Source organism: Corvus brachyrhynchos, unplaced genomic scaffold (assembly GCF_000691975.1).
Source record: "Corvus brachyrhynchos isolate BGI_N302 unplaced genomic scaffold, ASM69197v1 scaffold66, whole genome shotgun sequence".
NCBI classification, from domain to species: Eukaryota; Metazoa; Chordata; class Aves; order Passeriformes; family Corvidae; genus Corvus; species Corvus brachyrhynchos.
This window is the reverse complement of record NW_008238440.1, coordinates 1592775-1619971: the sequence shown is the minus strand read 5'-3', so window position 1 is coordinate 1619971 and position 27197 is coordinate 1592775. Positions and strand designations below refer to the sequence as shown.

The window sequence follows — 27197 nt, the reverse complement described above, 5'->3', positions numbered from 1 at the left end:
GGTGGGCAGCAGCAGAGATTTCGCCATGGAAGTGGTGCTCAGGCCTTGGCAGGGGCTGCCCAGGGAGGTTTGGAGTGGCCATCCCTGGAGGTGTCCAAGGAAGGGCTGGAGGTGGCACTCAGAGCTCTGGGCTGGGGACAAGGTGGGGATGGGGCACAGCTTGGACTCCGTGGCCTTGGAGGGCTTTTCCAGACTGAATGAGTCTGTAACTCTGTGATTTTGTGATTCACAGAACCATGCTGTGAACCACAACAACAAGTTGGAGAATTACTTCAGTAGTGTTCCATTGCATGACCACACAACACAGAGTAGTAAAATATGCCTATCAGCACACTAATAAAAACTTGGAAATGAGAATTACTGGACTTTTCTCACCCCTATGGAGTAAAAGATACCACAGTTTAATACCACTGCATATATATTACATTTTTTGTTGTGTTTTTTTCTTCTTTTTTTTTTTTTATTTTATTTTAAGAGCTTATTTTAATGCAAACACACAAAGAAATAAGGTTGCTATGGGAACTCTAACTCTTAATTCCATGATGTGTGTGTGTAACACAACAAATGTAGTATTGCACTGGGCCTGTCTTTTGCATATAATTTTTGGTGCATTTTCAGAGGAAGAAGGATTTTGTAAACAATGAGAGGACTGGATGGAAAGAACTGAAATATGAGAAAGAATTCTACAGAAGAGTTAAGGGTATAAGAAAGATCCAAAGCTGCTGGAGAGTGTCCAAAGGAGCAACTCAGAGCTGGTTTTTATTTCTTGAAAATTTCCAATCTGGATGATATTCTAAATTTATTTCATAGAATTTCTGTGAGAAGAAAATGCCTATTACTGCTACCCTTGGCTATTGACTCTCAGGTGTATTAATTGAAAACCTGGAGACAGTGAAGTGAACTTTTGCAGTCAACTCCCTTACAAAACACTGGAAAGGTTTAACAGTTATGTACCAGCACAGACAAAATATTACAACAACCTGATAAACTGCACCTGCTTTGTGCACTTGCCCTTCCAGATTTCACTGGGCCATTATCCTTTTTCCCTTTTGCTTTCCCATTCTATCAGAGTTCGAAAAATTGAACAGCCATAAAGTATATCTGTCTAAATATATCTGTCTTGTTCAGGATCCCAGCCCAAATTGCACTTCCCTATGATGATGAATTAGCAGTACCTGCTCCAGCCCGGGGCACATCACACGTGGGTGCTTTAGTGCCTTTCACCTCTGCAAAGAGAAAGTGGAAAATATTTCCCATCTGCAAATGGCTCCATCTCTGCACTGGGACAGACAGAAGCTGCTCAGATATTTTTCCACTGTTTATATTTTTCCCTCTTTAGGATCCATTATTTAGCTATTAAACTGGAGACCTACTTCTTGAATCAAAAACTGATTTAGGCCTTTTTTTTGTCCAACTTTTCTAATACATTTGTTTGAAATCCAATCAAGGTTTCCACCTTGGTAGATGCAGTTATCAAAAAGACAAAAAATATCTATTTATGTGGTATTTAAGCAATCTAAATTTTTTTCAGTAGATTTTTGATGATAATAATGATAAATCTGACCTGTCCAGAATATGATTGGGCAAGGAATTCATTGTCTAAAATTCATTCCTAAGTTGGGTTGTCCTACAAATATCAGTACTTGCTGAAACATTTTTTACATACATAATATCAAATATTTATGTTTTGGTGTTGATCCCTGTGGTTATCTAGTAAGATTTTGTTCTTTCTTTTACTCTTGAAGAACATAAATATGATTTTGACTATTGTCATATATGTAGCACATACAGCTTGATAGTCCTTGTGGTTAAACCAGAATAAAATGTTAGTTATTGGTATTTTCTTAGGGAAACATGAAGATTTAAAAATAAAAGTCTATTAATTTGGACAGCATTAAACCTGCTTCCATTTTTCACTCTACACTTTAAAACTAAAATTTGTAGTGATTCCTAATTTGAATTTAATTGTCCAAGAAATTATTGGTGCATTGCTTTAGGCATTGCAAATAAATACATAAGACAAACGTTATTGGATTCAATGGATGTGAGAAGGGTCAATAATTCTAATTAAATTTCTTATGAACCTCATCTAGCACGATCTAACTATCACTGAAAGTCAGGTCTGAGGGTGGGATCTGGATCCATGGCTGGTTTTGTTTCTATTTCTCTGGAAAACCTTTGGAGTCAAAAGCAAGTGCACCAAATATTTTAAAAATCCCAGCAAAACAAAACAAAAAATCACAAACCCAAACAATGAAACAAAAACACCCCAAAAACCCAAACCTCCTGGTTATTTTAAAATAGTGTTTCTTCTTTTCATATTCCTGTGCAACTTTGTATGATTTGAAGATGACCAGCTGCAGCACCTGAGTAATGTAGAAGGTAAAAATTGTAAATGGAGCTAAATCCACTTCAGACACTGCAGTTGGTCATATAAACCGTATGAGGTTCTTCATACAAAGTTATTTGATTATTCAAAGTTATCCAAACTATCCAAAACACACTTCTCACCTAATTATTCTGCATTTTTCTAGGAATCATTAGTTAATAATGATGTTATTAAAAAACAATCATATGTTCCTAACACAGGAATAACTGGGGTTTTATTAGAATTAAGAGAAGAAAAATACAGACCTCAAAATCTCTTTTTTTTTTCAATTTAGATTAGTTCTCATCTAAAATTTCACATCCAAATTAGTTTGAAAAAATAATAGTTATTCAATGAAATGAAATGTGGGGGAAGGAGCAAGGATTAAAGATTTATTATATATCCCGGTCCAGTGAGAATGGCACGTGGTCACATAAATGAAAGATAAATGAAAGACTGCCATAGGCAATATGAGTGTTTCTGAAGCCCAGTTTTTCTTTTTTGTTGAATAAGAATTTATTACTTATCTAAATCAGCAGCAGTTTCTGTTGGCCTCTCTTACCTGTCTCTCCTTATTCGCTACCTCCTCATTCTGGAAACATCTTAAAAGGGGCAGATGCAGTTCCTTTTCCCAAGATTTTCAGTCTAAGGTCTATAAAAGCCTTGCAAAGTTATAAATTAGGCTTTTTTAATCTATCATGGAGAGAAATGAAATATGTCCAATAAATACAATGGGGTTTCTTCAGCACTGTCTGTTTATCAGGAGTGTGAAAACTTAATGAGCCCATTTCTGTTGCAGGTAATTCAGATTGTCAGTGCTGTTGACAAGGATGATCCTAAAAATGGACATTATTTCCTGTACAGCCTTCTTCCTGAAATGGTCAACAATCCTAATTTCACCATCAAGAAAAATGAAGGTAAATAGAAAAAATACAAAATGTGTATCTCGGCAACTTACTTTTGAATTGTTTTGTTGATTTCTGATTACGTTACCAGTGTGTCCTTTGGGCAATTAAAATTTAAATAATCTGCTGAATGGTACCTTCATTATATCTCTTAAGCTATTTCTGATAACTTTAAAGTAGATAAGAAAGTAAAATGAATATGGAATTTAGATCCAGAAGACAGCTCCCTGGTTTAAATAAAATGAAAGGATGGATTTACTGCCTGCATTATTCCTATTAATTTGAAATTCCAGAGATATGGTGTAGGATGAAAATCTGAAACTATGTTGATAAATAAATGTTGATTCCTGCATTGACTGTTTAGGGATGGGAACATAAAATTAAGTATCCATTAAATCTCCCAAAGAAAGCACCTTTTCAGCCTGTTTGTTGTGTGTTATAAAGGTTCCAAAATATTTTGGTGAGGAACTTTTGCTAGAAAGAGAAATCCCTTAGGTCAGCAAAGTCCAGAAGGGCACTTTGAGTCATTGTGCTTTGGAAGGGCAAAATGTCATTTTGCAGGGCTGTAGAAGGGGACATTCACATGTGATGGGAAAAAAGAGACCCATTTAATACTGTTGAGCAATAAATTTATACTGATCCTTTTCTTCGGCACACAGATCTCTTTGAAGGTCAGGTTAGAGAAAGAGCTAGGACTGATCCCAAGAATTCTATAAATAGTGCTTGATGTGTTTGTACTTACTTGAATATTCAGCAAAGTTGTTCTATGTTGGCTTTTTTTAATAAAGCACACCCTGCCAGGAATTCTAGTTAAATTCAGTCTCTTATTTGAAATTGTAAGTAAAGCCTTGTTTAGTCCATTACTAGAAGGAATGTATGTGTGAGCTGCATGTGCAGGAGTGTAAAGGCAATACATGAAATGTCAATTCAAGAGAAAATGCTGTTTGCATTTTTTATTCTATCTGTTCCAACCTAGAAGCGTGATGGCACTGTTTTGCTAAATGACACTGCACCTAAATTCTTAAACCTGCTTAAATATATCTTATATTTTCCTTTTCTTTAGATATGTTTTTCTCTTCTAGCATTCACAAAGTGTGTCTGTACTTATATCTCTATTTTCTTGTAGTAAATGAGTCTCTGTATGTTTATTGGAGAAGATAAAACAAACCTCTTCAAAATGCATTTCATAATCATCAGCAGTGTAACACAAATTGAATTAAGCATCCTAAATGTGAGGTGGTTTGCTTGGCACAGCATGACAAAGTAAAAAAGATCTTAGCATTTCTCTTCATGTTTAAGTACTGAGCTCATGTCGCTAATTACCCTCATCCTTCCAATCTGTTACCTATTTAAGACCCACTCCTGCTCCTACTCACAGACAATGGCAAAATGAGTCCTGAGCTGAGTGAGAGTGAGGAAACTTCCTATGTACAAGGTTGAGAAAACTAAGTCCAATTTTGTTACAGCATTGCCACTCCATTTTATGCAGTTTTTAATGTGTTGGAATCAGTTAAATGTGAAAATCTTCTTAAAACAACCACCTGAAATCTCTTGAAATTAAAAATCTGCTTGAATAGACTTTTCTGATTTAATCCTTCAGTATCCAATAATAAAATTCCAACTATGCATGCCATCCTTGTCTATCAAGATTGCTCAGTCAGGGGTGCAGTGCATGGTTGATGTTAGAACATTATCTCCCACAGGAAGCAAATACTCCTGTCAGAGCCAAAATCAGTATAATTTGGTTGAGGTGAGTTTTTATGTCCTTTAAACATCATAGATCTTCAGCAAGTCTTTATTTAGTTATGACACTTAAACAATGAACTTGACCATGACTTTGTCTTGAATATATCTGCCAGATAAGCATGAGTGATTATTCCTGTTGAAAAACACCAGTATGTCTAAAAAACCTGAATTCACAAGTTGAATTCCTCCCGGGTTTTTTTTGTATTACTGAGTCTCTGGGCTGTCCATAACCAAGTTGGTGTGGTCTAGGACTGTAAGGAAATGCCTGTAACAAACCCTCCTCTCCTTTCTGGAGATCAGATCAATACTCAGCACAGGAAAGCTTGGAACAGAAAAACATTGCCTCACACTGGTGGCCAAAATCCTTGACATCTTCCTGACTGTGTCCTCGGCCTCATTTTTGTCTCAGAGTCTTGGCCCTGCCAAATTAATTCTTCAAGGCAGCAGAAATGTGATGGCTGCTGAAGAAATGCTGTCCCCTTGCGGATAGCGTACTGGGACTGCTTTATCTCAGGAAGCCTGCTGTAGAAACCCAACTTTTACTTGCTAGAATTAGCACATTTCTTAATTTCAATCATTTTTCATACCTTGCCTTTCTTCAAAGTTCTCTGAAGGGCAGAGATAAACAAGAGTACCTCTCCTCAAGAAATTATATTGCCCTTTTGGGTTCTCTCATGCTTCAGGTAACTGTGTGGCATTTGGCCACCATGTAATGATGACATGGAATGCGGTGACATTGGTGTGCAAACAGTGAAGTTTGGCATCTGCCAGGAGAAAAAGATGCCATGTCCTCTTTCTGTCCCTCATGCTACAGCACACATAAGATGCCTGTGATTTGGAATGTTCCCTTCCTGTGTGGAACATAAGCCTAACCATTAATCAATTTAATTTGTTGCACAAAGGCTGATTCTGTTGTTCAAACCTTCCAGATCACCCTAAGGCAAGTTCCCGTGACAGTCAGTAATTAACTGTGCTGCTGACATACACTGCAAATACTGTGATTGCCACATTGTTATTGAGAAATGTGTTTAACTAAGTGACACAACAGGTGTCTTCATCAGGAACCACACAAAACAACCCCAAAACACTTCTCAGAAGATTTTATTACGTATATAGAAGTTATGTTGTGCTCACAGCAGAATCTGTGCCTTGAAACAGTGCCCCTTGTGTCCTTTATTTGCTTGGTTTGCTGAATTCCCATATTTACAATCCCTTCTGTAGACAAGATACCCAAAACTGTAGAGGCTGTGGTGCCTTTCTGATGTAAATAATGTAAAAAATGTAAATTTAAAGGCCATCATGCATCTCACTGAATGTCTGTAGGTCATCTCTTAACGATCTTTAATTTCAATGTCTCCTGATCCTTTTTTCTGTCGTTTTCTGAGCTCAGCTGTCTGTTACTGGGTGGGGTTTATAAATTTTTGTGCCTTGGGTTCATGGGCAGTGAGTGATAATCAAAGCAAGGCAATCCTCCTCTCTCAAGCTGTAATCAAGGCACACTGATCACTTGGATTGCAGGGTACAAAAACCTTTATTCCCTCTCGAGAGAAATAGTGGAGTTATATAACAAAAATACAAGAAGTTAATGCTACACAAAAATCCTGTCATGTTTTCTGTGTTAGTCCTGTGACTAAACCTGTGACTCTGTGACATAACAAGTCCCTGACTGCACAAACTCCTGACTGAATCTCTAGGCACTGTCCACGTGCCTTTGTGCTGGGTTTTCTGCATAGGAGCAGAAGCGGGGAAAAAAATGAAAACCCATGTTTTGTGTGCTGTGTCTGAGAAACTTCAAACCAGAAAAGCCTCAAATTTCAGATGAAAATATCTGATGTTTAGACAAGTGTTGATACACTCTAGCAATGTGTTGTAGACTGACTGGAATTAACCCTTCCAAAAAAACTTTAGGCTCACAATAAATGACAAAAAAACTGAAAGGAATGTAGAAACTGATGAGGATTTTGTACTGTCATGGCATCAGAAAACCGAAATGAGACCTCTGGAAATGGAATTAGAAATTGTTAACAGCCTTTTTTTGCAGGTGAGTGGTCTTCACAGTGCCACTACATGGATCTTCTGCATCCCAAGCAACACCCTCACAGCACTACCTGTTTTCAGCATTGAATTCTTAAGGTTTCCTTAGATTGTTCAAGTGAGAACAAAATTCTGTGATAGGAGTGTTTTCACACATGCAAACATTTTGATACGCTGCCAATGCAATTTTTACTGTCAAAAACTACCAAGCACGTCTTTGCCATAAAGAGACCTAAAGTTTTTCCCATGTGAAGTTTCCTTTGCTATTCCATTTTTCTGATGCCAGATTCTGTTTCCTAATGAAATAAACCCCAAATCAAACGTTCCAGACTGCCTTTGGATGCAGTAATTCTTCTGACAGGAGAAATGGTGCATCTTTCCTGGATAAATGGGATATTCCACCCCTCTTATAGGGCTTATGTAGCAGAGCAGTCCTGGGGTTGCCTGGGCCGTGGCAGGGCTTACCTTTGGGTTAAGAACCTTACTGGCATGAGCTCATATTCCTGCAGAAATCCAAATGGCCTGATTTGGCTTGTAATAGGCTGCTTATCAGTAATCAGCCTCCTCTCTCCCCCAAATATTCAATATCCGTCTGGCAAGTTGAGCTCTGAATTTGGTCCTGATTCTAGTGAGTGCATAGTAAAGAGGTTTTCTTTTTTTAATTGAAGCATTATATATCCACTTAAGTGATGAACTGTTCTGTTGGTTCTCTCTAACAAACTTAATATTTATCCTCAGCCATGCTTAATCTGTTACACCTGGGACACATACAACAGCTCCAAGAGTGATCATGTTTAAATGTCCCTTTCTTTTGTTCTTTCCTTCAAGTTAAATCTTGCTTATGTCCTCCTTGTGCTGCCTTGAAAGTGCAGGCACTGTGTTGTTTATTTTAAAGGAAATGCCCTGGTATGATCACTCCAATCACTGGCTTGCATGCCTTCATATACTATTGATTATTTTATATTTCATCACCTCTTTACCATTAAAAAACAAATATTTCTAAACTATTTCCCAATAGCTGAGGAAAACAATTGCATGCAAGCACTCTTAGAGATCCCAATTAATAAAAACAAATTATTAGCACTTTTTTTTTTTTCTATGAAAGTGCTTCTGTATCACTGTGGTTTTAATACAATAAAACCTGGATTTTTCCCTGTCCTTTTTCATGAAATTATTTTTAGCAGCATCTGTCAAATACATACCTGGAGGGTGAGTCTTTTGTTCCCACCAGAGTAGCTCTCATGTGTTAAAATAAGTCTTACCCTGAAACAGTTTCTTTTGGCATTTCTGGATAAGTCTCTCTGCCATTGTCTCAGCTGCCAGCTAAAGCTCCTTCTGTGTTTTTGATTGACTTTTCTCTCCAAATATATCCCTCAGAGAGCTCCGAGGTGACTCCTCTGTTTCTCTGCCCTCCTTCCACTTTGCCCAATTTCAAAGTTAACACCCTGACCCCAGGTACAAATTGCCAGAGCAAGGATATCATTAAACCCATCATTTCTGGGTGCATGTGCAGTGAACATCCAGAATAACAGCACCCAAGTGGTCCGTTGGATGTGAGCAGCACATCCTCGCACATTGCTGCAGTTTCAGGCAATTTTGGGCAACTTTGTGGCCCAGCTGCTGCGTTCCAGAGGCTATTCCACAATGGCACTGCTCAAGGGAAAGCACATGCTTATGTATTTCTGGTGTTTAATTATTGTCCTCATTTCTTTTATACAGCAGTAATTAGACTTTCAAACTCCAAAACATACCAATTCACATCCTTGTTAGTGGTTTTCTTGAAATTAAGTGATGTGCTCAGTCTTGCATCTTATAAGTTATTATTTTTCTACCATCTGTCTCAATTAGTGGTATGGAATAACATCCAGAAGACGTACAGGAATTTGAGGCATAATCTAAGAAAAAGCATTGATCAACATCTCTTTTAATAGACATGGTTTTGTCACCAGAAATCACAGGGAATAACAAGGGTACTTGCTATTCAAGGTGCAAGCAGTGTGAAAGGAGCAGAGTTAAAAGTAAAGCATTCCAATGTATTAAAAAATAAAAAACACAAAATTCTCTATTATCTGGCACTTGGGTGTCAAGATCTGCCATCCACGAGCGCTCATCGTGTTTCTCCAGGAGTGTTCATAGTGTGAAAAATGTATTATAAATATCATACTATCAATCTTTTCCTCAGCATGGCATTTAAGCTGGAGTTGTTTAAATAGCAAAGTTCAACATTTTTATAACCTGTATATGCCAGAAGAACCTCAGTTTATTGATTTTTTTATGAATAATAGAGTTAATAATGAAATTGCTAATACAAAATTATTGAAATATTTCCTTTGTAGTGTGGTTGAAAGATTTTGTTCAGTAAGTTCTTTTTTGCTTATATTAGAAATTTTAAGTTATAGAAATTATAACAAAGCATACAGATGTTATTTTGCTGAGTAGGAAGGTCTGAATATTATGAAAACAAATCGTGTGATAGTTAAGGTAACTAAGCTCTATGAAACATTGTCATTCTATAGACTAAGAATAATCTGGCATTATTTGTTTTTTCCAAAAAAATTCCTAATTATATCTTGGATGCATACTTGCCTTTCTCAGCTAAAAACAAAATGTGGTTTTTACAGGCCTGAAGTACCACACTCTACTGATGGTCTGCAAGTTATCCTAAACTGCTGAGCCCCTTTTTAAGAATTCTGTCTCTTGTGTGCCTTGCTCTGCTGCTGGAAATTGTGTCAGGATCACAGTGGGGCTGGGTGGGGACCAGGGGACACTGTGCTGCCACACCTCTCTCACTGTGGCAGCAGGCAGGGGCACCATGGAGAGGAAGGACTGATTCAAACTGCCACTGCATTAATATGCAAAAAGTGATGTTCAGCCAGTGCAAACAGCTTTGCTGGAACGAGTGGTTGTGCATTGGGTGGCAAGTGGCAAGTCCCTGAAATAATTCATTTTTATACCAGAGGGAATCCAGTTCCCTGTTTATTGTGCTCAGGTTCCTTTACCCTTGGTCCTTAGAAAATTCACCTGCCTGAAACTGCTTTGGATCAGAAATTATGTTAGATCATCCTCTGTGAGAAAAGTAATCATTTCCTTATTTACATTTCTGGCAATTCTAAGATGTAATGTCATCCTGTGAAGCAACAGACTGTGCCTAAGACCTCAAAGAGAGGAGCCCTTTCTCATTGACAAAGTGATGAGCTACATGAGGAGTAAATCAGTGCTACAGATCTTTATTGGAGATTATTCTCCAATTCTAGAAGACTTGTTAGAATTTCAAGTTAATGATAGCATTCCCAAGGGACCCCAGTACACTCCAGTAGTGCTCAGAAGTTCTGTCTTGCCAGGCACTGGATGCATTCCCATTTTCACTGTATGATTTCACATAGCAGTTGAAGAGATATATCTGACTCCTTTCTACTACTCCTAGCAAGGCTACACATTTCCATGGTCCAGCTGAGAATAGTCCCATCCAGCTGAGAATGCTGGTGACAATATTCTCAGTCTGTATCTTTCCGCTGATAACTTTCTGCTTCCTTTCCCCCTTCTTTCTTTACTATCATCACTATCAGCTGTGTTATTCCCTGAAGTTCTGTTTTTCCTCGATGTTGAATATCAGTTGAGTGAGATTTGAAACAACTTCTCTAGCAGGGGTGGCTGTGGTGTTGTTTTCTGAAGTGATTGCATTAATGTGGATGAGAAGCCAGCATTTTCCCACTCCAATCCTTTGTGTGCCACTTTTTCACTGACACCTGCTTCTGCTGTCTTTCCCAGCTTTCTTCTTGCACGCAGATCACTGCTCTTTCCAGACTCCTTTCTGATTAGAGCCACAAACCAGGTGAAATCTCAGTGCAGTTCTTCTGCAAACACTTTTTAGCCCTGTCTGGATGATTTAAGCTTCTTACAATGGTTATGTGCTTTTCACCACTTTGATAGGCTAAAGAGGTGACTCCTTCTTGGTGTGCACAGCTGAAACAGAGACTAGGATCAACTCTTCAGAGGCTAACTCAGCTGCCAGCTCCTCCCCCCTGTGACCCTTCTGTCTGTTCTGCCCATCTGAATCCTTATTCACTCCTCTCCTGTATTCAGGATGCAGGACTCCAGACAGATTCCCTCTCTCCTCTGCCCTAAGCCAGAGGTGATCCATCAAGTCTTCACTGGACTGGACAGGCCAACCTGATGGATGAACCAGCAAGGAGGGGGCCATCTGGTAAGCTGATTGTCCTCTTCCAGGCATCTTCAGCTCCTCTTCAGCTCTGCTGTGCTCCTCAGCACGTCTGTACTTTTTATAGTTTTGCACTGGCAAAGTGTTTCCTGGGAGCTTCTGTTCCCAATGCTGTTTAACCTTTCCATCCTGTTTCAGTTTAGCTCTGTGGTGACAACTTCTTTCCAAGCCTCCCAAATGCAAACTTGCAGACAGCTACAGAGGAGTTGTCTCTGCACATTGGAAAATCAGACTAATTCCCACAGCATCCCATCCTTTCAGAGATTGTCTTTCTTTGGTAATTTGAATCAACCACAATTACACAGTTATTGCAGAGCATTAATGTAAACATGACCCAGCCCTAAACAGCACCCAATGGAAGTGATGAGACCCAGGCTAATACCAAATACACACAGCCTGCCATTATGCATACATGACTAAAGAGACTTTTACTTCACTCATTCTTAATTTATTATTTGTGCTGCTAGCAACAGAATGTTGCCAAGGCGTCAATTATGTTTCATTTTATAAATCAAACTAATTGAGAACCAGATGCAATCTGAGTGAAAAAGATCTGAGGTCAGTGTTGTGCACCATATGCACGACAGTGCTTACTCATGATGAGGGAATGGATTGGACAGCTGTGAATTTTCCTGCTGTAGGAGTTTCATCAAGCTCACTAGTGTAACGTCCTTAGCTCTCTTTTTCCATTTTATTACATTAACTTCATAATAAAACTAAAGAAGAGTGAGTAAGAGATAAAAGGTTGTGAAAACAAACCAGGAGAGCAAATGAATTTGGTTGGTAAATTATCATGAAAATCTGTCTGGTTTAGTAATAACATGGAATATGGATGAAAGAAATAGCCGAGAAGAACAAATTGAATCTTCCGTGTGACAATTTCAGACACATAATGGGAAAGTAGACATTAAATCAGGGTCTCAAGACTGAACTGCTTAGCAGGCAGAAAGGTGGCGTTCTTAACTTAGTGCTGTTTAGCACTAACAGCAGTAGGATCTGCAGTAGCTCCTTGGAATTTATCAGTGGGAAGGAACTGAGCCCAGGGAGCTCCCCCTGCACAGGAGGCAGAACTTCTGCCCTGGGCAGGGCCCAGCCCTGAGCAGATTGGCCAGAGAGGCTGTGCAGTCTCCTCCCTGGGGATATTGCAGAGCCCCATGGACACACTGCTGTGCCCTGTGCTCTGGGATGGCCCTGCTGGAGCAGGGAGGTGGCACCAGAGGAGCCCCTGGGGGCCCCTCCAGCCTCACCCATCCTGGGGTTCTGTGAAACATTGCTCCACCAGCCTTTAGTCAAAGGTTCCCTAAGTGTTCTAAAAACATAACTCCTTAAAAACTCACAGCACCCATGATTATGATGTTCTAGGACTTTGGAAGTATTTCATAGTGGTATTTATAGCTAAGTGAATATATAATATTTGGAGATAAATTTCCAGATTTTTAATCAGCTACCTTGTAAAAGAGTTAAGAGATTTCTAAGTACCACTTCTGGCTTGATGGGTACATCTAATTCCTCCAGGTTCTCTGCAAAAAGCAGTTTCTGTGGCGGAAATGTGCATGGACAACGCGCTGACTATGTTTGATTTCCTGGAAATAGTTTTAATTCACTGAGTAGGAATAATGTCCTGAGGCCAAAGGTTCTGGTAGGGCCTCTGCCTCATCACCACCTCAATATATTACCCAGCAGAGTCATATTGCATCTAAGAAGTTCCTCTGTGTTCACCTCATGGTTTGCTTTTTTTTTGTTTTGACTATTTGGATTTTCACTCTAGGTACCTGACTGGTAAATATTGCACAAGATGTTTTTTTCTTGGTTTTTGGGTTTTTTGTTTGTTTGTTTGTTTGTTTGTTCAGGTTTTTGGTTGGTTGGTTTTGGGGGGGTTTTGGTGGTGGTGATGGTTTTTTTGTTTGGTTTGGTTTATTGGTTTTTTACTTTTTAAATTTTTTGGTTGCTCTCATTATGGAATATCTCTTTATTTTGTCATATCCTAAATACAGACTGTTGAGGAGGAATTAATTTATTAGTTGCTCTAATTGCACTTTTGTCAATTAATGAGAAACTAGATAGGAATCTCATTTTAAACTTCCAGTTGCAGTAAAGATTAAAGGACCACCAACACTCTTCTACTAGAGGAAGACTCTAAACAGGCTGACTGAAAACTATTTAAGCAAGAATCATCACATATTAATTGTTAATTTTTCCCTTGATTAGGAAAAATCTCCTTTTGTCATTCTATCAGACTATTTGCACGTGGATCCTCCACTGAAAATAGAAGGTATTAATTTTTCACACTTAGCCTTAAGGCTTATCTGATTAACTATTACACAACTGATATTATAATGTGAGTTAAAAAGGCTAAAATCATGTTCCAATTTGCATCTTGTTTTGAATCAATTCCACAAGTGTTTTACACAAGGAAGGATTACTGTTGGAATCACAGTCATTGTTCCTCCAGGGTGACCATGACATCGATTATTAAGTGAATTCTGTGTCTCTGCATTCTCCTGAACCTGTCTGGTGTGCTCAAATAAGTTTATATTTTATATTTTACATACCCTTTTATTTCCTCCTTACTCATTTGGAGGAGGTGACTATTTAAAAAGAGGTTGTATTTCTCTGGCACAGCAAATATAGCAGTGACACACTGAAAGAAACAAAAAAAATTTCATGATTTTTCACTACAGCTTCTGCTATCAAACTTTAGAGAATAAGGGAGACAAAACTGTTTTTTTAGTTGATTGGAGGGTGTTTGTACCACTTAGGTTATTTTCCCATCAACTCCTGATTTTGTAATTTTTATGGGTGATCTTGTTGTAAAATATGTCACTTTGTTGGTCTTCATTTAATTCTGTATAATTAGGATGTATTTTATTTGGCAAGCAGCCAGTAATTAGTGATATATTTATGTAATTATTAGCATGTAATATTTGTATAATAAATCTGCCTAGAAGGCAATCCATTCAGAGGGCAGGGAAGAGGTAGAATACATGATCTGACTGAACAGAGAGATCTTACAACTGAGCCAAATGCAACAAAGAAATGAAATGCATCAGTTGACCTGTCTAGTCTGGGGAGAGAGTTTGCATATCCTAAAATGATAGGATGTGCACACTTGGTAATCAGCACTGATTAGAGAGGGAGTGAAGATGGGCCCCTGTTTGAAGTGAGATAATAAGGCAGCTTGTTAGGGAGAGATAAATAGAACTTGAAGAAAAGGAGCAGATGTCTGCTTGATGGCGTTGGAGAGGAAGAGCTCGTGGGGTCCTCCGAAGGTAACTGATGGAGCCGATTACAGGAATCAGGAAAGCAGTGGGAGCTGTCTGCCCATGTTCAGAGAGCAAAGGCAGAGCCCCCAGCCTGGCCTAAGTAACTCTGGGCTCAAACTAGCAAACTTCACTCTGGCTGTAGGCTAAGAGCTGTGTACATCCTTAAACAGTAATGGTAAATCTGTAGTTTTGGGATTTTTCGTACATCTGACTCGACTCTAAGAGCTAAGTCAGGAAAGAAGTCCTCTTGGTGGAGTTTTGAACAGAGTTTGGTGTTGAAGTCTTAAACCTTAAAAGGAGCATCAACAATAATCTCTGAATGCTGATGAAAGTTCTCTCCTCTGTTCTAAGAATGTTGGGCTGGCTTGAACGTGAACAGTGAATTTTTTCTTCTCTTTAATGGCATAACAATTTCACATCGCTTTCGTAAACACACATAAAACTTTCTGGCTTTGTTTGTGCTGTGTTATGAAACTCATTCAGTCTAACCTAAAACTGAAACTAAAATCTAGGTTATTGGAAATAATAAAAAAATAAAATAAAACTAATTCATGTAGCCTTTTCCAGCTTGTTGCTCCCTAACCTTGCTTAGCTCTGCCCTGTCACTTTCTACAACGTTTTCATCCATTATATGCGACCCTCCTGTAAACTATGCAGTGCTCCCCCAACAAAGATTAAGACCTCGTGATCTCAGAGCACTCTACAGGAGTGATGGATTTTTGATTGAGGAATTGTTCTGGAATTTGGAACACTTCTTTTTTAGCTTAGCTATGGGTTTCCTGTAGGAATTTGGAGAAATCATTTAATCACTGTGCTCCCGTTGTGGCGTGCAAACACTGCAGCGCTGTGAGCAGCTCCCTGGGGGCTGGCAAAGGCTGAGAGATTCAGGAGTACTCTAAGGAGTATTTTGGATTCTTCTGAAAGTCCTGGTCAGGAAACATGAGGAATTTGCTTGTCAGGGGAGAAGATGGTGAAGCCCAGTCTGGAGGCAGCTGCAGCTGAGGCGCTGTGGTATCTTTGATACAAGCTGCAAAGCTAAATACAGAGGGAGGTAGTTTAGACTCAGTTCTACACCTGGCATCTCCTTCTGCATCATCTTTATCTAGTCCACATTGTTATGGTGTCTTTTTACTCATATTTTCTATTTTAAATGAGGAAAAAAATTATAACAAATCATCTTTCTCTTGTTTTGTTCCTTTCTTCTGCTAACAGGCAAGATCAAAAGATGCAGTTGCTAAAACCTTTATAGAGTTCTAATACAGTCTGTCTAGCAGAATGACTTGCTTCAAAAACTTATAAATAGAACCTAGCTTTTTCTAAACTAAGATTATTTTTCTTAAATATTTTTTCTTTTTTTTCTTTTTTTTTTTTTTTTTTTTTTTTTTTTTTTTTCCAATAAGGAGACATAACTTTCTCAAAGTATCTGCTGGTTTTTTTCTGCTCACCTTTTTGGCTTTTGTATGTTTTTCCTTCATGATCACAGAGGTGGTTTTGGCATACTGAGATGTATTTTCCTCTGCCCCTAGAATCCCCATCTCTTCTACTACTTTTATGTGATCATGCTTTGTATTTTTATTTCAGCTTCTGCCTAAATGCTTCACTTGTACTTTATCAGACTCTTCATCACAGATTAGAAGACAACAAGGAACCATTTCTAAGGTGTTCTCTTGGCTTGCAGATTATTTATATGTTTATATCTTGTAATTTCTCTTCTTGGGATGAAGAGAAAGAATGAGTAAGATATCTTTTGTTTTGTTGCAGTTATATTTCAATTGTGAATACAAATGTTTCACTGTTTTTAGAACTTCCATCCTTCAAAAGCTGCCTGGACAAGGTCCTGGGCTCTGGGTAGCTGTGGTGAGCAGGGGTTGGATCAGGTGATCTCTGGAGGTCCCTTCCAACCTCACTCATCCTGTGATTCCATGAGAACTCTAAATTTCTGAACTGGTGCTGTAGTTTTCATATATTCACCCATATTGATGTTGACTTTGTAGTATCTCTGTAGTGGTGAGGCAGAATTCAAGTGCTGATGTCTTTCCCTGGCTCCTTCTTTCCAAGTTCTGTGCTGTGTCACACAATGTACAGAGCAAAGTTGGGGTCTTGCAGTGTGCCCTGGGCTTGCAATCTAAATTCAGATGCAGGTGTGTTCCTGCTTTGATTCTCCATAATCCAGCTGTGTATCCCAGTCTGGAACTTGTGGCTATTTCAAGTTTTTTCCATGTAATGTTTGCATGCTGTGCAGAAAGATTCCAAAGAGTATCTGGAATGTTCCAGTTGAAAACTTTATACAATCTCTTCCACTCTGGGTAATTGTTTGTTAGACTTACTGAAATTTCTTTTCTGGATGCCTTTTGCTCTTCCCTGCATTTCAAAAGGCCATCAGTTTTCCCCATGGGAGTCACGTCCTCAGTGAGAGGTGTGCATGTAATAAGGCATGGTGTGAATCCTCTGGGTGTGAGACAGAGGTATAAATTACTGCCATTAATGGCCTGATGATAACAAATTGTTATTGTTATATGTAATCTGCATATCAGAATGTCTTCCCAAAGTCATTATCATGCTGCCTGTGCGCCCAGGGGCAATGTTACACCATAGCATTTCAGTCTTTCAAATTACAAAAAGCTAATATAACTCTTGATGACATTTACAAAAATGTATAATGGCACTCCTTTCAGAGCTCTCACAGAAATTATTCTCAGGGAACTTCAAGGGAGTTCTGCTGTAGGAGAACTGCAGGATCTGGCACTTTTTACAATCAAAGTCACATTTTTTCTTCAGTGGCACCAGCTCAAGAAAATGTTAAGTCAGAATTGTTTTTAATTTATTTTCTGACTTAAAATGCCCCAGCCAACGTAAGGTATTTAACTTCCAATGCTCTTTGGCAGAGAGTACACATTCTGAATTTCTTTTCATAGGAAGTTGTTATGTCAGAGTTATAAACCTCTGAAAATTGGCATTTTGTAATGGAAGTGCTGACAAGACCTTTATTACACCAGTACAAGTAGGCAGCATTCCAATAAATGCTGGTTGCTGGTTTTGTAGTCTGCTGGTTGCTTTCTGCTCCTGTATTTCAGAGTGAACATTATGTAAAAAGTAAGTGGCATAATAGAAATATACTGATAGGCCTGGAATTTGGCTCTTACTGTTACAACAAAACTTCATATGGTTGATAGGTCTGATTACAGATTTAGTTTTTAAGAACTGGTATATGATTTAATGGTAAATCGTTTTAAAACCTTCCCAAGTGTCTGTGTACATGCAGCACAGAATTGGAATGGAAAAGGTGGTTATCATGGCATGGAGAAGTGGATGTTAAATACTTAAATGGCAAGAACACATCACATGTAAGACCCTACTAAGTTTTATGTTTTTTACCGTGATATTCACAGTTTACATTGTAGAAAGAAAGATTTGCTTCAAACATCTGTGATTGTCTTCGTAGTCATGAAGTCTGTGAACTTTTCCAGACCTAGAAGTCACTGATGTAAGAATTGGAGGATGTGTGTGAAGTGAGGAAGGTGAAGAACATGGGAGGGAATTCTTGGAACTTTTCCATCACCTTCCAGAAGCATGCTGAATTTCATTGAACCTGATTGAGATTTTGTTCTACACAGAAGAGAACACGCAGTCAGTGTGATGTTTAAAGCTGTACCTGTCACTGTGGCCTGAGGGGCTCAGATCCCTGTCTGCCACCAGCTTCTCCTCCCACACTGCATTTGTAAGTAGGTATTCATAGAAAGATTGAAAATCCATTATCCCTCCAGAGAAAAGCAGATGGCACAGCCTTGGGATATCTTGACTTTTTTATTTATCCTTGCAGCACTTTTGTTGGAATCTGGTAATACAGTACTGGAAAGTTCTTGGTTCAAATGCAAAATATAGGCATTATTTTATCAAAGCACTGTAAAACACAGTATCACTTTCTGAAACTTTTTGGTTAAAATAACAAGAGAATAGAATTAACTAGAATATGTAGATTTCAAAAATGATCCATCAGTCTATGCAAATTGCTGTGTTAATAATGTATTTTTAATGCTGAGCACATTTGACAGCCATTTCATCTCTCTTTCTAAACCAGAGCTTGGCAACCTGCATTAATTCTTGCACTTTACAGATGTACCATTCAATGCACATGCCATGTAGTGATGTGATCCGAATAAAGTAAAGCATGTCAAAGCAGTGGCATTATTAGTAAACAACTTTGTGACTGGCTTCTTGAATACAGAGGAGAAAAATGAGAGGCAAAAGCCAGTGCTGTTCTAGCACCTCTCACAACTTCACTGGCCTGGATTTGCTTCCCATTATGGGAGTGCCAATCCTAAGTGGGACCAGGGGTTTGGAAGAGATAAATGGATATTCCAGAGTGAGTGAGACTCAGGTGTATTGGGTGCAGTTCAAACACGGTGGAGCTTAAACAGACCCAGAGACCAAAATGTCCTGCTTTGACTTGCTCTAGGGGTCTGTAGATTAAAAAGAGAGAGAGAGGTATCATGTCCTAATTATTTCTCCACCCCATTAACAATAAAACTGGTACTATTTCAGACTCAAGGCATGCTTCTACATCATTATTTCTTCAGCAGGGATTTTCTGTCCTTTCTTCAATGAGTTAAAAAACCAAGGTACAAAATACAAGAGTTGCTGCTAGACTGCAAGGGACCAAATAGTTATGTTTGATTATGGCTCTGCTGGCCTAAAGGTCAGAGGAAAGTTTTAGAATACTTAAGAGACAATTATCTAAAGTTCAGACTTTTCCAAACGAATAGAACTAGAAATTATACAGACTATTATCTAAAGTTCACAGTTTCAAAGGAAAAAGGTATGAGGAAATGCTTATTCATCATCACTTTGCTGTTAATTTGTCTGGCTTTCTTTTTTCCTCCTGTCAAGAATTTATTTACTACAAGTTCTGTATTACACAGTAGTACTAACATAATTATTCCCCTTTCCAAGAAATTTTAACATATGAGAATGATGTATACATGATTAAATATTACTTTGCTCATGATTCAAAATTCCCAGCAGTACTTTTTATTTCTGCAAAGGACTACATGGAAATGTGTTTAGGTTTTTTTATTCATTAGTTGATTCAGCTGTTCAGTTCTGGCATAAACTATTATTATTTAAGCCAAATGGTAAAGAGAAAAAAATAATCAAAGATACAAAATATGTGACTTTTTCCAATTATTCTTCTACCAATACATTTTCTCACATGAAATACTTATTTTTCCCCTGTGTTCTTCTTGGTGTTTTAAGGGATTGCAGAAACTCCAGGTCTAGAAAAAGACCCAAAATAATTCAAGTGTTAGTTGATTTGTGATAGGAATATTTTGGGAATTGCCATTAAATATGCCAGTATAGAATGCAACTTGCTATGGGGTTGGAGAGACAGTTTGATCAGGTAGGTGAATTTTTATAATGAAAACTTTTTTTTTTCTTTTGAACCTGGTGCCTGCCATCAAATTTGATAGCAGTCATCAATCTGCTTTTTTGAAGACATCACAAATTTTTGACACTTATGAAAAGCAGGTCAGTTTGGAATACCTGTGAATCCTTCAGTGCCATCATAAATCAGGAAAAACATAACATAAAAATGGCCTCTCTTTATTTTCAGATGATTTTGTAAGCCTTCTCTTTCAATAGGATATTTATGTCTTTACCATAGAGATTAGGCAAAGGGTCCTTTTCCTTCTAAACTGCTGTTCAAAGAGGATTTTGTTTGAGACAGTCATCAGGGAAGGCCTGGTACAGCTGTAAAAATACACATGGCACAGTTGTATATATCGATATATTAATAAACATATGTATATGTTATCATAAAAATGTATTTTTTATAAATACAGCCAAGTTAAAAACACTAATTTTAATCATTAAACAAAATTGTTATAGCGATTCTAATGAACAAATAGATTATTTTTTTCAGCTACTAACTATTGCCAGATTTATAACATACAACCTCACAATTGTACCCTTTTAATCAAATATTCCTTTAAAATGTGTTTCAGCCTAAGGCAGAAAAAAAAAAAAAAAAAAAAAAAAAAAAAAAAAAAAAAAAAAAAAAAAAAAAAAAAAAAAAAAAAAAAAAAATCTGTCTTAAATGGAGATGTCTCATAACACATTTTAATGACATTCTTTTGGAAGCAGGAAACTGATGCTTCCAACTTGTACTAAAGTGGAGTCTGAAACAAATAAATCAGTTTTTCAGCTCACAGCCTGAGCTGAAAAACTCACCCCTGAGTTTTTTGTTTTGAACAATCATTTTTTACAAGGGGGACGTGGATGAGGGTGTGCTCGGAGTTGCCACTTCTGGTTCTTGTGGTGGATCAGAAAGGAGATTATGACTGTCCTTTCCCAGGGATTTTGTAATTGCAAAAAGGAAAAAGAGAGATTTCAAATCAAGAGAGTTAGAGAGTTACCACAAGTGGGGCTATGGGCAGTGACTTGTCGGGGCTGCATTCACTGGGTGGGTTTCTGCAGTGCAATCCTACCAATCTAAAGAGGTGTTATTTGTAAATCTTTTCATAGAAAGAATTATTGAGAAAATATTCAAAAGAATAATGATTAAGGTATGGCTTGGAGCTCATGGAGTGTATACAGTGACTTTTTGAGAGACCTCCATGGCTCTTGACAGCTTTATTCTCAGGCTCTAAAAAGGGGGTTGGAATCTTCCCTATAATCCACCATTTTTCTGTTACTAGGTTTGAATTCTGAAGAAAAACAAAAATACCAATGTTAGACTGCCATTATGTTTGAATTTTGAAGAAAGACAAAAATACCAATGTTATAAATGATCTTTTAAAAATCTGTTTGACATTGTAAGGCTTCCACTAGTGAATATTAACTATTGCAGGAGACACATGCATATTAATTACGGTTATTAATGGTTATGAAAAGCTGAAATGGCATCAGCATTCTCTTGAATGTTCTCTTTTAGTGCCTTTGCAGCTGGTAGCTAAATGTTCTAGAGCTCACATTCCTTCAAATGTCATGTGCTCTGGTTTTCTGCTTGTATTTTGCTAGTTTCCACTGAAACCTTGATAATAATTCAATTGCTCTGTTATTTCAAGTTTGGGGTTTTTATTTAAGAATAGATGCTACTTTTGAACAGAGATTGGAAATGAATGAGCTGTCCCTGTCTTTTCCTTATCAGAAAAAGCAGGGAGTGTCACAGTAAGGATATTTCTGCTGCTCTTCTACTTGTGTCAAAGGACCCTATTTCACAGAGAATCTGTTTGAGATTTAAAAATGTACACAGAAAGATAGCTCTAATAAACAGGAAGAAACATATATTTCTCTCATTCTGCTGTTTCCAGCTGTAGAGTTTCCAATTAAAATTCTTTCTTCACATGACTGATATATCCAGCATAGATAACGACTTCTACCACAAAGTCCTTAATACCATTAATTATTTGATCTTTCTGAGGGCGTTATAAAAGGGATAGAAAAAGAAAGGCAGAGTTCTGTAGGTGTAAGGTTGCCCAGCAGGGAACTCCACTGATCTCAACATATTACAGACTGCAAGGGAATTAAAGAATTGCAATAATGTGTGCAGAGAAAATGACATTAAATGCAAACTGACTGCTTCTGATTTTTACTTTTGTTCTGTTATTTTTTTGTCTGGCTTAAAATTGCAACATGTATTCTTGCACAGGGTGGGATATGAAGGAGTTGACTCCTGCCTGCTAATTTCACATCCTGATTGCTATCGATGGCATTGAAGTCACTCGTGTCCAGCAAATCCAGAAGTAGCTTTGTATTAAAATGATTGCATTTACATTTTCTCCAAATCTTTCTTCCAAGAGCCTCAAAAGAGATCTGGGAGATTTGAGAACAGTTGGGGAATCTGCAGAAAACACTTGGCCCTGTGGTAATTGTTGTGGTTATGCAAACTACCTTTGTCTAGAAACCACACTGGACATCTTTTAAAGACCTTCTTGTCATTCTTCGTTCCAGCTGTGAGGGAGATATTCCCAAAGCAGTCTCTTTCATGGTTATTTCAAAAATCTGCATGTAAACTTCAGAAACTGAGAGTCAGCCAGTGAGCTGAGTGACTGGTTTGTTTTATGTGTAAAAAAGGCAAAAGTGAGCTCCAGCTCTGAGCTGTAGTTGTGTATTCCCAGAGTTGTGTCCCTCTGACCTGATGCCTATGCTAATACAGTTACAAAGATCTTACACCATTCCTGAAGCCTGCAGGATGGAATGCAGCTCCTGGTCCATCCTGGGTAGCTTGTACAGCACCAGGGAGAGGGAATTTCATAGGACTCAGGCACTTCCATGAAATTCTCTCCACAGAGAAGGGCACTGAATTCCAGGAGACTCACTCTGATGGAGAATGTCAAAGCCCCTCCTGGATATGCCTCACTGACTGGAGGCACGCACTCAGTGTCTCTTTGCCTGTGGCAGGCAGCTCAGAGCTCTATGAACAGAGAGGTTTGGGGTTTTTCTGCACCTGATTGTCCTTGTTTTGCTAAAAGTAACATGAATAAATAAACAACCCAAGCAGCACTATCATGAAGGATCAATGGGTTAATTGGGAAGATGAGGGGAAGGCGATTGTCCCCTCTCCTGCTGAGCACCTGCTGCCAAGTTAATTCATACAGCAGTGCTGGAGGTTGTTCCTGGAGGAGACTCCTGCTGTTTTTTCAGCTCTGGGAGAGGGGAATATCCACAGAAAGGAGAAAGCAAATCAGATAAATTGAGTTTATTGCTGATCAGCTGCTAGGATTTATCTTCAGGTTCTAGAAACCAACTAAAATGTCAACTGGGGAGTCATTGTCCTTCATTCAAGAGCCCATCTCCAGCAATACCAAGGTATATTTATTTTAAAACACAGCAATGAAGGGGAAAGAATTTATTGCTAAACAAAATTCCTAAGTCAAATGGTGGACTCGCCACCCATTGGCAAAACAATTTGGTCATTTCATTTTTCTTTTTCTATTTTTCTGCTTGTCAGTTTCTTTTCTTTTCAGGCATAACTTGTTCACCTTTAGTCAAACACAGCAGTTTCTGACAAAAAACAAGCAAACAAACAACCAACAACAAAAAACCCAAACATACAAGTCATCTCTAAGAAAAGAAAGTTACTCTCTTCTCCTAGTTTGACGTCTCTTCTGAATAGTTCTGACTGTTCAGCCATTGCAACTTATTAACTCATGGCAAAATATTCCAAATCTTGTATCTCTTTCGCTTTCTCTCATTTCTGCTGAACTTGAATTGATAACCATTCCTGGTACCAGGTGGTTTCTTACACTCAGCATGCTTCACTGGTGGGCACTTTATTTTCTCCATCTCTCCTCCTTCCTCTCACTTTTTCTGCCCCCTTCTATTTGGTACTCTTTAGAGTACATCCTTCCTTTTTTACTCAGTTATACTCTGATTTTGGCTTATTAGAATTTTCTGCAGCAGACAGGATGGCAGTGTTTCTCAGGAGGATGGAAGGGATCTGAAGCTGTTCCCAACGAGTGCAGCTTCTCTTTTTTTTGTTTCTTCCTAAAGCAGGTGCCTTCCCTGTTTTGCATATCTGTAAAGTGCAGGGCTGTTGGGCTCAGCACACTAATTTCTGCTCCAGCTTGGGCAGAAAAGGACCTGCAGCAGGTTTACAGGAAGGAACAGGCTGTATCAGTACAGATTTTAGAGCACTGTGTAAGAGAACTGTAAAAGTCTCTAGAGTTTGGAATAAATGACTACAGATGTGACACTTCTGAGTGGGATTTGTCTCAAAGACAGAAAGAGCTGGATATTGAGCACCACATAGTTCTTTTCTCTTTTGAAAGGTTAAAGCAAAAGGATTAAGGATGCAACTTATGCAGAGATATTTTTTATTTTGCAGGAGAATATCAATGGACAGATGAATTTTTTTTCCAGTATTTGAAAATAGGGAGGGGTGCTGAGGGGGAAAAGAAGGCTATCAGATTAGAAAAAGGGAACTTTTGCACATCACAGTAATCACTCTTTGGTGATGCTATACACAGCCATATTCAGGGAAAATGAGCTACTGGATTATTTTCCTGACATAACTTTTCCCTTTTTTCCCTGCAGAGAACAAGGATGGCACTGGGAGTGGTTTAATTTGCACACGTGTTAACACCTCTGACACACCCAGCCAGGAGGTGTGCAGGTTTTGCTCACTTCCAAATGTGGGTTAATTATTGACTTCAAACACACGTGACTTTCCCACTGCACCACACTGCCTGCCACATGTGACACTGGGTGTCATCAGGGACTTGGGTCCTATTTGAGTTGTCAGAATTCTTAAGAGCTTATACCTGGAATTTGTCTTCAGTAAACACATATGCTTCCTTTCATTTTAAAAAGGGCACAAGGAAGAACTAGACTATTTATTTAGCTCCAGGGTGCCATCAGTTTTGATGTGACTGTTTCCAACTGGAATAGATAAAACCTCAGGAATCCTGGGGAAAAGAAAAATATCATTAGGAGTACTTTTTGTTCTGCAAAGTGACCATATTTATTCTGCTTTCTGAAAGAGATAATTTTTAGATTGACCTTCATGTGTTGCATATCTGAATGTATGAAAAATGCTGAAATGGTTACATCACCTGCAATGTAAATTATAGTAAGAACCTCTCCAGGCCAAGTAAATGTGATTGGTAGGTGACTCTGCTGTGGAAGGGATAGAAAATTATAGAATCACAGAATGTTTGGGTGGGAAGGGACCTGATCTTCAAAAGAAGCCTATTGTCATATGAGCACTCCCAGTATTTTCTTTCCTTCCATGGAATGACATTTAGCATTGCATGTGCCCACTTCAGAGCATAAAATATCAGGAGGCTTTCTGTTGTTCATGATGCGTCAGGAAGGTGAACTTCAACTCCTTCTTCCAAACAAGATGTGCAGCTTTATTTTTAAATTGTCATTGGATCCCACGGCAACACAGACACACACAAACAGACACACACACATTCCTGTTCTCTCTGCCTAAGAACCTTTTTATTAAACAAAACACAAACAGCAAACTAGTGCAAGTCAACATGCACTCTGTTAGTATAAGTCCTGATACTGAATTATTATTTTATTCCACACACTAAAGCAGTTAAAAGTTAGAGAAAAAAAAAGTTAGAAAAAAACCAGAGTTTTTTTCATATTTGACATGTCACTAATCATGGTTTATACCTGAGCACTCTGACACATACAGGATCACTGATATCTGATAGCAGTGTGTTCATAACTGGCTAGAATCTGTAATTCTTACAACTATACAAATTAAAATCTGTAAGAAGAAAAATCAACTTGTGTTCATTTTGTGGTGAACTGAGAACTGACTCTGAGAGATTTGACTGTGTAATTCCATGGCTGGGTAGGATGCCATGCAGTCAGATGCCTCTTTATATTTCTAAAATTAACTTTCTGCATATGTGTGCAGAGGTAAGAATGTTCTAGACCAATTTCCTGTCTTCCTCCATGGGAGATATAGCCTGGTTTGCTCTATTTTCATCACTGAGGCCCAATAAATGTTTAAATCACTGAAAATTAGGCCCATGGCCTTTAATGCATTTAGCTTTTCTTTTGACTTTATATTAAAAAGAAGAATATTTTATAGCAGGGGAAAAGATTGTGCAATTTGTGGTTGTAAGGCAAGGGAGATTTGTGTTAATTGGTGAATATGCTTTAAGTTTGGGTTACTTTTAACATTTCGTTTCTCTCTTGTTTTACTGGCTGGATTTTTATGACTGTGTGACTTGAAAAAAAAATGAATAGTGATTGGGAAGATACCTGTAGGGATGTATGCAGAGGGGAAATAAGGGATTGCCATCGTCATCCTCTTACCATGTGACACGAAAAAATCCACATATTGCACTTCTTCGAGCAGCTGGACAGAAAGGGGAGGCATTTCTGTGCCACACGCTGCTGGCACAAGGAGGTCACGGAATGTTTGCATTGAGGTTTCCTGCGCACACCAAGGAAGAGCTGCGGGTTTAGCAGCCCCTCTGTGTGCTGAGACACTGCCAATTTTGCCTTTGCAGATAACACCCTGAGCATCCTGGCCAAGCACAGCGGGTTCAGCCGGCAGAAGCAGGAGGTGTACCTGCTGCCCATCGTCATCAGCGACAGCGGCACGCCGCCCATGAGCAGCACCAGCACCCTGACCATCCGCGTGTGCGGCTGCAGCAGCGACGGCATTGTCCAGTCCTGCAACGTGGAGGCCTACGTGCTGCCCATCGGGCTCAGCATGGGCGCCCTCATCGCCATCCTGGCCTGCATCATCCTGCTGCTTGGTGGGTACTCGTGGCACAGCTTGGAGTCACAGCTCCCCTAATTCCTGGGGGCTGTAAGGGGGTGCGGGATTCCGAGAGGAGGAGTGACGCTCCAGTCCAACACAGCGTGCAGCAGCACTGACGGTGCTGTCAGGACCGAATCCCTTGTGTCCTAAGAGCTGGGCAGAAGCAGAGGGAGCAAAGTCCCGTTCTGAAGTAGTCACACACGCTGCTTACAGAATACTCAGGTGTGGAATGGGAAACTGAAAATCAGATCGGGAGTGTGGAGCAGCCAGACCTGTATGAATCACATAAGCATAGTCCTGAGTTGGAAGGGTCCCACAGGGATCATTGATCCAGCCCCTGTCCCTGCACAGCCCCCCCACCAGTCCCACCCTGGGCATCCCTGGCAGCGCTGCCCAAACGCTCCTGGAGCTCTGGCCGCCCCGGGCC

At 38.9% G+C, this 27197-nt stretch overlaps 1 protein-coding gene across 1 annotated transcript in view; it reads left to right on the top strand.

Moving 5' to 3' along the window:
- Positions 1-27197, top strand: part of CDH8 (cadherin 8) — a 135880-nt gene that overhangs the window by 105609 nt on the left and 3074 nt on the right. Inside the window, exons 10-11 of the mRNA XM_008635485.2 lie at positions 3168-3285; positions 26514-26765. Of these exons, the coding sequence (XP_008633707.2) occupies positions 3168-3285; positions 26514-26765 (370 nt within the window). The remainder of the gene's footprint in view (positions 1-3167; positions 3286-26513; positions 26766-27197) is intronic.